Source organism: Parasteatoda tepidariorum, chromosome 5, assembly GCF_982258835.1.
Source record: "Parasteatoda tepidariorum strain Cologne lab strain chromosome 5, Ptep-v5.0, whole genome shotgun sequence".
NCBI classification, from domain to species: Eukaryota; Metazoa; Arthropoda; class Arachnida; order Araneae; family Theridiidae; genus Parasteatoda; species Parasteatoda tepidariorum.
In genome coordinates, this window is record NC_141759.1 from 95,816,837 (window position 1) to 95,827,925 (window position 11,089).

At 30.8% G+C, this 11,089-nt stretch overlaps 1 protein-coding gene across 3 annotated transcripts in view; it reads left to right on the plus strand.

Moving 5' to 3' along the window:
• The window catches only part of LOC122270739 (uncharacterized), a 108,387-nt gene extending 97,298 nt beyond the window's left edge, over positions 1–11,089 (plus strand). For 2 of the 3 annotated variants that reach the window (XM_087164557.1, XM_087164556.1), the window contains exon 2: positions 9,374–11,089. In XM_087164557.1, the coding sequence (XP_087020683.1) occupies positions 9,374–9,495 (122 nt within the window). In that variant the 3' untranslated portion in view covers positions 9,496–11,089. The remainder of the gene's footprint in view (positions 1–9,373) is intronic. The other variant, XM_087164555.1, reaches the window with a different exon arrangement.

Consider the following 11,089-nt stretch of genomic DNA (forward strand, 5'->3'; position numbering starts at 1 on the left):
AATATTTACAGTTTAAAGACTTAAAGAGTATTCTTAATCGCACGAATTTATCAACGGTTGTATGATAAATTCACTCGAGTCGAAAGTTGTACGACATTCAGATAGTCAAGAATTTTCACAGTATAGAGAACCAAAAACCTGTTTAAATTAAAATTAGACAATAGATATTTAAAACAGATTTGGAGCAATGTCGTTTAAAACGCATCCAACCATTATACAAACATTAAATTCATAGGAATTTATGCAATATAATTGTTCAAATGCTATCCCTTCAGAACTTGTTTCCGAACTGCAGAAACGCTTTATAACTGCTCTGAAAGGGAAACCTGCAATTGTTCTATAACGAAGGTTTTCTATTAAAGATAAATTTCATAATTACATTCCTTAAATTCAAAACGGAATCAAATTTTGAAAACTAAAATTATATGAAATTCAACTTTCCACTGCTAAAAGTTTTATTAAATTTCCATTGGATTACTTTTTACGCAATTTAATAACAGCTCAGATATTTTCGAAGTTGCATAGCTTCATATTGCAATTTTAAACTTAGACATAAAAGACAGCAATGTGATACAGATAATACAAGCGCGCGTGAATGCATACCACGCAACAATCTAAATTCATAAATATATGTTTCTCAACTAGTTAAGATTAAATAATCTTCGCTTTGGAGAACTATCGTTTTATTAAGCACTAGGAGGCTTCGCCCCCTGCTCGCTGTCGCTCGCCAACCCCCTGAACTGCTTTCGCAGTTCATTTCGGCTTGCTTCGCAATCTGATGCTCGCTTTGCTCGCGCATTGGATACGTTCTTGACGTCTAGCTTTTGTATACTTTTTTGAACACTGAAGTTCCGAAAACTTTAACTGTAGAAAATTCTAAACCTGTGCATTTCAATATTAATTTGAAATTGCAAGCAGTTCACATATTTTTCTTAATCACACTCAGTTGTTTCAGTTGTTGAGAAAAGTAACTTTTGTAAGTTTTGTTTTAAAATCTTTCCCACCAGAGGGCTAAAACCATGTGTTGTAAAACAATATGAAATAGTACTGAACGCCGGATGTAAAGCATCGGCTTCGATGAAGATAATTTTGTGAGAATTTTTTTGATAATTCGGTGAGAATTCACCCGATTAGACATATGATGCTCTCTACGTGCTCTTGCGCGCCGAAGCCAATCAATTAAAACGTATTAGCGTTTTATATAATATAGATTAGCCATATGATGCTCACTACGTGCTCTTGCGCGCCGAAGCCTATCAATTAAAAATGAAAACTGCTACCAACGCGAGAAAAGAAATATCATCGGTTTTATTGATACATACGTATTAGCGTTTTATATAATATAGATGTGTTTCTCATCAGCGTAAATTTATTTTTGCATATATTTTACACTTAGAACACTTTGAGATTTCTTTTCTATTTGCTATTTGACAAATATTTGAATATTTTGAAACTGAATAAAGTCTAATAGTAATTTTCCAATATTGAAGCCAGACTTTAGGAATTTCTGATCAAAATAAGCACGAATTTTGTTAGAAATATACTTTAATATTATGTAAAATGGAAATTAATCATGGATTTAAATTTTTATGTTTGATAAAAATGAAAGTTTTAGCCGCAATTAATAAAGTTTCAGCAAAGGTTACGTAAAAGACGCTGCTGTACTCGTAATCTCCAATAAAATTAAATTCTAAGTATTTTAAAACATGTGAAATTTACAAAATTTGTTTATTATAAAATTTATTTTTCAAAAGCATTGCGGAGAATCACAGTGATTCTAGGTTCAGAGCTAAATATTTAAAAGAGGGAACATTTTTAAACTGTATAAAATTTAACGCTGAAGAACAGAAATTTGGGCTACAACAGAAGTTTATTGCAAAAATTTAAAAATTAAAAGAATTTTCAGCCTAATACCGTCGTTATAAAAGAAGTTTCTCATTTGAGTTTTGCATTCTTGTTTATGTTTGAAAATTTTCACTTAGGCATAACTTAGGTTTCTAAACCGAAAACTATTGAAATATTTATCCTTCGGTACGAACTGCCATCTAGTTTTGGGATGTTTCCCAGACCGTTGCCAATAGCCCATTGTGCAGCTCTAGTGCGACGTAAATGAACTACAATAACAATAGCCATCTAGTTTTGAGCACACTAGCTAGTGTGAAAGTAATCAAAACTTAAACTTTGAATATTGTTTAAACTTTTATATTAAATTTTCTCAAAATTTTAAATCTCTTAAATCATTTAATTTATATCGAACAAAAAAAGTTAAATTAAAACAAACGTTTTATAAAAAAAATTGTTTCGCTCAATCGTGTGATTCAAGATACACATTTTTAAACATTTCATTACACACAAGTGTACTTCACTGAAGTAGTTAAAACTTGCATTTAACTGTATCACATTGCATCTATGAGATGGTTCATTAACTGTTCAATTCGCTAAATATTTTTAAGAGAGCGAAATAAGCATGCGATATTTAATTTAGATAATTTTATGTTTAGAATGACCAATATTTTTCGGAGAAAAATTAAAGTTAGTTCTGCAATCTTAGTTATCTCCACTCCTACTAGTTCCGATTGCAATCAAGTAGAAAAACTAAAAACACAATTCAAATTTTAGAAACATTTCTGCTAGAAATTTATATTTATCTTAACTATGTACGAACGTCAATTTGGTCCTATTCATTAAGACTTACTGAAGAAAATTAAATTAAAATGTAATCGATTTTTATAATCTAAATACAAGAAAAATTAAAAAGTTGTTAAGACTACTTTATTAAGGTCTGGTTTCTTAGGACAAGCGCCTTAGCTGGGCGTCAGCGGAAAGTTGACGTAGAGCTGACGCCAAAAAAATACTTTTTTGTTAGCTCAGCGTGAGCAGTTGGTCCAACGCAGACATTATCTCTCATTGCGCATGCGTTAATAACGTAAACAAATATTTATTTTGAATTTATATTGATTTTGTTATTGTCGACCAGTGTTTTAGAGAGCAAATAATGACTTTGTCCCAGAAAAAACACATTGTAGCTGAGCTAAATGAAGAGTGCTATGTTTAATGAAGAAGCTATGTTTAATGTCAAAATCAAAATCTTGGCTGATTTCAATGTGCTGTTGGATGTTGTCCGCCATTGCTTCTGTGGTTAACGTCACGTTGTAATCCAACTGCAGTTGAGTTGGACGGCAATTGTAGTTCAAGATGAGCGTTCGATGACGTATACTATCAAACTCACAAATGGACCAATCAAAGGTTAGCGCTGATTTCCAGCTGACGGCGTCCTGTCCTAAGAAACCAGGCCTTTAGAAGTAACGATAGATTTTTCAAACCTCCGGAAAACCATTATAAATGCAAACTAAATATATTGTTTATTACCATTTCGTTTATCACATAAGGTACTAGTGTTCTTTGATGATCAGCTGGTACATTTATTAAATACTCAGAACTCCAAAACATTTAAATGTAAAAGACTATTAGCCAAAAATTAAATTCATTAGGAATTCATGTCAATAATTTATATCAATTCTCGCCCGCCAAAAAAAAAATTGCCAGAAATGAGCTCATCTAGATAATTTGGGGTTTTCATACAGTTTCACAATCTAACATAATAAGAAAGTTTAAGTTAAGCTGCTTTGAAAAACATGCCTAAACAAAATAGCACTTTTTAAAATTTAAAAATTTGCAGATTTCTGACATTTTAATTTTATTGATAATAGGAACTTCTGTAAGTTAAGTTAAATTTAAGTAAAAAGATATAGCAGTAAAAATTTATTTGATGTCTAACGGAGAATACAGACTGTTTTTGTAAAGAGAGACTTTTATACCCGAATTATTAATTTAATAAATTTTAAAATTGACTTAAACTAGACAAAATCTTACCCACCAACAATTTTCAAGGTTTCGATTTCATTGCAGTTCTGTTTCGTAAGTTATAAAATTAAATACAAATTAAGACTACTGAAAACTCTCACCTCTTCCCCGTTACTAAATTTTGATTTAAAAGTTTTATTTTAGTCTTCAAAATTAGGCCTCCCGCGACAATTATGATTGATCGATTATCCCCAGAAGATTTACAAAGTTTGAGCACCTGTGAGTTGTAAGCAAACTCTTAGACAGGTGCTTAAGACAAATAGATCTTACGACATAAGATCTATTAGTAGTTGAGATTTCTAATGTCTTAAGATCTATTTGTAATTGACATTAGAAATCTCAATTACAAATAGGTCTTAAGACATTAGAAATAGAGAATTAAAGCAATGTATCAGTCAGCATAATGCACTAAAATCTTGTTTAAAGTCTGTCCTTTGAAATTTCTAACTAATTTCACATTGTGTGATGAAATCTTAAGTTTTTATTTCAAGTATTTTATTACGAAATTCTCACTTTGATGTTAAACTTTTAATTTAATTCTCCACTTCAAAAACGAAAACATTTCCCGGTCCTTACAGGCGCATGATACCAATTTTAGGAACAATTAGGAATAAATCAGTATTACATCTTGGACCAAAACATTAGAGAACTTCAGTCAGCATTATTCAAAAACCACTTTAGGCAAATATTTGAAAGTTTAAACAAAAAATGAAAAAAGCAGCAAATTTAAAAATTCTTTTACGACCTGTTGAAATTTTTCTAATTCAAGTAGGTTAGTCAAGATTGAAGTGTAGAATAGCGAAGTCCAAATATTCCTTCTTAAGGTGATCGTGTCCGATCCAAGCAAATTAACGAATCTAGAAGGAGAAAAAAAAATTCTTTTTATAGAAGTATCTTTAATAAAGACGAATATTTTAGCATGAATCCTTTAAGAGATCATTCCAATATCAAACTAAAAAGGATTAATAACGGAGTGTTTTTAATTCTCACAAGTAATGATTGACACTTACTTTACTCTGTAGTATTATTCATATATATTATATAATATTGTGAAATAGAAGATCGTTACCCAATTAAAATTGGAAAATATAGTGATATTTTAGAGTTTTAAATTTAATTTTATAAAAAGAATCAGTTTTGAGTTATATACGTTGACAATTCATTATCATCCAAATCAGTTGACAATTTTACCCTAAGTAAAGCGTCAGTACTAAATAACATTTTAAAACTACGAGCCGCATAATTTTATTAAGAAGAAATGTCTATTTGAAAGAAATTTATAGAAGTTCTGAAGATTCTTAGAGCTTTCCTCCGTAATCATGTAAAGTGACTTTATTTTCAACCCTTTGAGAATTTTGATGATATCATGATATTCTGTAAACTATTAAACCAAGAATTGAACGTTTAAACGCATACATTCTTTGAAAGCATTTCAAATTAAAATTTGATCAAAAGATACACATACCCAATATAAGCCAGTAGTCTAATTAACTTTTCTTTTTGCCAATAGTCACGCTGAGAAATGTGGAATCCAAAGGTTGTCGATATCTGAACTAGGTTCTTTTTCAATAACATCCAGTATAATGTGAAATCCAAATTGGTGACAATAATCCGGCAACGTGTTCTTTTCCGAATGCCAAGTAGCAAAATGCAAAGGTCGAATGGGTGTCCATGGTCTGGCAACGTTCTCTTTAATTCTCTATTTCAAAGACTCGCCTCAACTCAAATAAAATTAACAATATGCAACTTATGAATTATGCAACTTATGAATTATGTAACTTATGTATTTTTCATTTACACTGAACAAGGTACACATACTGACACTACTTATTCTATAAACAGTTAATAGCGAAACGTTGATATATCTTATAACATTCAGATAAAACCTGAATGATCATTAAAGACATCTAGTGAGGTATTAAGACAGCTGTTCCCAAACTGTTTTCCGCGGAACCCTAGGGTTCCGTGCTACAGTTTGGTTGTAAAAGAGATTCCGCTAGTCAATACTCTTTATAGCCAGTAACTAGTTTTGAAACCTCTGATTATATTTAGATACAACCCATAATTCGTAGTATTTAATCTTTCGGTTGCCTTCCTTATATTATTTCAAGTAAAATACCAATGAAATAGAAATTTCATTTTTCAGAAGAAAAAATAGTATTTCAAAGAACAATAAATTTTTGTATAAATTCTAAAAACAAGCATTTATAAAATATTGCACTAGTATTTCCTATCAAGCTTTTCAAATCAAAATAAAATGCTATAAAAAATAAGTTTCCTTAATAACATTTCCAAAGTTTATAGCATTTCTTTTAAGTTTCCATCTCGAATAAACCATAATTCATTTTATTTTAAATATTTTTAGCTTATGTACATATGTTATTACACCAAATATTATTATGTATTATATGTATTATGTTATTGCACCAAAAACCTAGTTCATAACTAGATAATTTAAAATAACGATAAAATAAAACAAATTTTATTCCATAAATTTAATAATTAAAAAAGGGTCATTTATAGAATAGAGAGTTCACTATTACCTTAAAATTTTTAAATAAATTATCGATACGAAACCAGAAATAGGTAAATTATTTAGGGTTCCGTAGCCGGAAAAAATTGGGAACCGCTGTATTAAGATATTAAATTTTCATAGGCGTAAATGTTGCAGCAAAAAAATTTCTAAGCATTGTGGATAAAACTTTTGCTCCATTTGCAGACCTGCATATCTGTTTAAGAAATAATTTTTTATTCTTAGGTTAATGCTTATTAATATTAATATTTACACGCATTCGCTAAATTTTAGAATCTAAAATTCTAATGCAACACTTTCTACTAGAAAATATTATTAACCTTAATTCCATCCAACGTAGGTATATAATATCGGTCAATATTTTTCAACAGTTAGAAATTAAGAAAAAAAATCTCTGGCACTTAATATGTACCCTATCCCAGGTATTATTAACCATGCTCTTTAATTTTAGACTAACTTTTTCTAATCGGAATTTTCGAGAATCTTACTCCAAGTGTTAAGACTTGCATGCCATTCGATTGTTAAGTATTGGTGATTTTTAGAGGTTTCGATGCATGAATATTTGATCTTTTGAGTTATACATGCATGTGGCCGTTTTTAACTTTCATCCAATCCTTAATTCATGGTCTATTTTACATTATTTTAATTAAATTTTTAAGTGATTGTATTTCATTTGATTGCAAGCTCTGAACTTCACTAGTGGTTTGGGGGACACAAACCAATAACCCTATTTAGCAACTTTCAAAACCTTTATGTCTAATCCAATCTTTCATGTAATGTATAAGAAGCATAGAACCCACCGTAGTTACATTAAAAATTAAAAAATAACGCCTAGTCAGAAATGGTTGGCCAGGTCTACGAGTCTCAATAATTCCGGACAATTACAATGAAGGGCACAATTTCTTGTTTTCAAAGTAGCTGAAGAACATCTGAACTTACAAACAAGTAACATACAAGTGTACAGTTTGAGTATGACCAACAAAATACTACTCAAACAAATTGTTCTCATAAGTCGAAAGTCCCGCAGTGGACTGATCGTTAAGACACGGTTCCCAGCAGATCACCGAAGTCAAGCATCACTGGCTGCGGTCAGTGAGTGTGCGGGTGGGTGACCCACTTGGATCAGTCTGCGTAGGGACCGAGGGGGTGCGGTATTGGTTCTCGTTAAATTGTTCTACCGTAAGTGCTCGACTTCGCATGCAGGTCTTTGGGCTACCGAAGCGGGGGGTTACATCTCACCTGCAAAGGATCAAAATTGTTAGGGCATGTTTTCGGATCATCCTCAGGGATGTTTCCCAGACCGTCGCCAATAGCCCATTGTGCAACTCTAGTGCAACGTAAATGAACTGCAACTACAACAACAACAAGGAACAATAGTAATAATTATTTATGTCCACTGGAGCTGCTGATTGGGCTATTGGCGACGGTCTGACAAACATCTCTGAGGATGATCCGAAGACATGCCCTAACAATTTTGATGCAAAAGGGTGATTTGGCAGTTGACTGCCTGCGAGCGAAGTCGAGCACTTTGCGGTAGAATGGTTTCACGAGCACCGATACCGAACACCCTTGTTCCCTTCGCAGGTTGATCACAGTGGTCACCCACCCACTCACTGACCGTTGCCGCTTATGCTTGACTTTGGTGTTCTATTGGTAACCGTGTCTTTGCAATCAGTCCATTGTGGGACGAACATGAATAAAGTTAACAAAAATTCTGCTTGGATAATTATTGTTTGTTATACCCTAATATTTTATGTGTGGTCGTTTATTTTGACACATGAGGGCAGTAACCGGCATCAGCTGCTCAGATATGTTTATCAGTAAGATTGGCGATTGTAAATTTAAAGCAAATTATCTACCATTTCTAACTTTTACAGCCCGCTGCTACCACTGATAGCGGGAAATAAATGTTAACTTGTAAAAAATATAGTTTTTAAACACCCCAATATAGCCTCGAAAATTCGAGTACTTGTTTTTATATGTTTTTATATCGTATAATAAAAAAAGAAAATAACTAGATATGAAAATACCCTATTACGAAATTACGCATATTTCTAACTATTAATTAACATTTATCCACCAGAGAAGTTATTTTTCTGTGCCTGTTGATAATTATGAGACTATATATCATATCTGATTAAAGATCATATCGAACGAAAAAATTTTATACTAATAAAATCGGCATGCCATATTTTCAGCAACTCTTTAAATTTCTTCTTGAAAGAGTTATAAACGCATAGTAAAATCAGAAGATACTTGCCCATTTGTTCTGATTTATAGGAACATTCTTGTTTAAATATTCAGAGAGGTGATAAATTTTATGATTTAACATTTTATTAGACTTAATAATTATAATTTAGAATGATTGTGTCCACCACAACTTGTACAACACTCAAGCATATGTGTGTAAATCCTATTAATTATATATAAAAGGTTTAGAAAGTGGACAAAATAAGTTAACCTTGATTTATTTGGCTATATTATAACATTTTATTACTGATTTAATAAATATAATTTATAATGATTGCGTCCACCACAACTTGTACACAACTTAAGCATACGTGTATAAAACCTATTAATTATATATAAAAGGTTAGCAAGCTTACAAAACTAGATAAAATAAGTTAACCTTGATTTGATACTTAGCTACCACTTTAAACACTCCTGGAAGTTAGAACTTACTGTTTGGTGGTTATGTCAGAATCGCAACAATATTTTGAAAGTATTAAAATGTATAATTTAGTTTAAAATTAGCCTATTATTTTTTTCATTCAGGAGGGTTTATCTACTAAGCTTATTCAAATATTTACCGTCACATTTTTATTTTTCTGTTAGTGACTTGTCGTTGTTTCAAAATTCCCCAAAATTCCGTTGTAAAAATTCCTCACTTACGGATTATAAACTTATTTTAAATTCCCCACTTATGTATACTAATGTTTTATTAAAAAATTAAAATATTTTTTTTCTCTATTTCAGTGCGTAAAGGAAACGAAGAAATTTATCGTTCCATGACAGCTGGTGCTTCAACTTCTCCTCCGACGTTAGAGGGCGCAGTGGTTGTCAACAACACTGCGCCACCTAGTGGTACTTCTGGATGATGAAAAGCCTCTTGAAATCGAAGATATAGTATATTGTTGTGTAACACGAAAAAAATGTGTCAAATAGATTGTTACATTAAGTAGATTCTATGACAAGTTAACATAATATTGTTACGCGTTTTTGGGGTCAAGTTTATATTGAATATCAATTTAATAAACTGGTACTATACTACTTATACAGAGGCTCAAATATATTCAAAAGAAATTATTATTGTTAAATCTTTCTCTCTACAGCTCTGAGTTCAATAATTTTTTGAATCCTTAACAAATAATGGAGCCAAAATTATACTATTTAAATTTCCATTTTGTTTCAACTTCATCCAGGTGCAAATTTTAGTGCATAGAAAACTATTTTTATTATTATTATCATTATTATTATTGAAGTTAAGAGCTTTGTAAAAAGTAACACTTTTAATGATAAAAATAGGTTTACATTTTTATTTTAAAGTTTTTCCCTTTTATTGTTTATTTTGTAATACATTTCTAGACTTATAATTAAAAATAGAGTAATTATAAAATATCTGCATCAAAAAAAAATATATTTTGTCGATATTTTTTTAAATCCCAATCCAAATTGAGCTGGAGCTATTGCTATCACAATATATCAATATTTATTTAGCATTTTAATTTTTGAACAAAGTGTAGTCATTGCATTTTATCACTTCATATAAATTCTTATTCATCAAAGATTCTGAAGTGTATCAGGTAACAAAATTATTCTATTAATTATATACATAGGTAACTGATGCATCGTTACTATAAAGTTTTAATGTAATTTTTTATTGTTGGAAGAAACATTTGGGGCCAAAACTATACACTGTTACTGAATAACAGAAATTATACACGGTGTTCTGTAATGATCACTCTTAATATATATTTTTAACACCATCGCAATCTGTTGAATCATTACTAAGAAAGGCGAGACTGAAAGTGTGAAAGCCTGTTTAACTACTGCAGGAAGTATAGAGGAGTTAGAAGACGATTAATATAAACGTCTCCAAAAGTCATTAAATATTCAAACTGGTTTTAATGATTTTCCCCTTACCTCCTTCTCTAGCGATTCAACCCATTGTTTGGTGCTTTTGTTTCTCAATGTTAATTCGCAATCCCTAATTGGTATACTCTTTTTTTATTTCTCTTTTGACGAAGATTTTAAAATTACGCATAAAGGGTGGTCAGTACAGTACACCTTGCATTACTCAAATGCCACGTGACTCTCCTGCAAACTCAAATTGTGATATGAACAACAAAGAAAAATTATGGAGCTCAGATATGTAGTAGTGTTTATAATTTTTTCTTATTTTAGTAGTATAGTCCATTTTATGAATAGAATCCATTTAAGTTTTTAGTAAACGTGTACAAAACTTGTATAATTTGTCGTTATACTATTAACAGTATTATTTGTACAAAAAGAAATTATAAACTGCTATACAATGAATACAACGAAATGAATACACTGAAAGGAAAATATCAATGTCAAAATCTACATTAGTTAGTATACTAAATTTAATTATGTCATCCAATTCAATTTGACTTGTATAACATTGAAACAAGCCTACTGAAAATAGTACAATTGGCGTTTAAATCCGTAGTA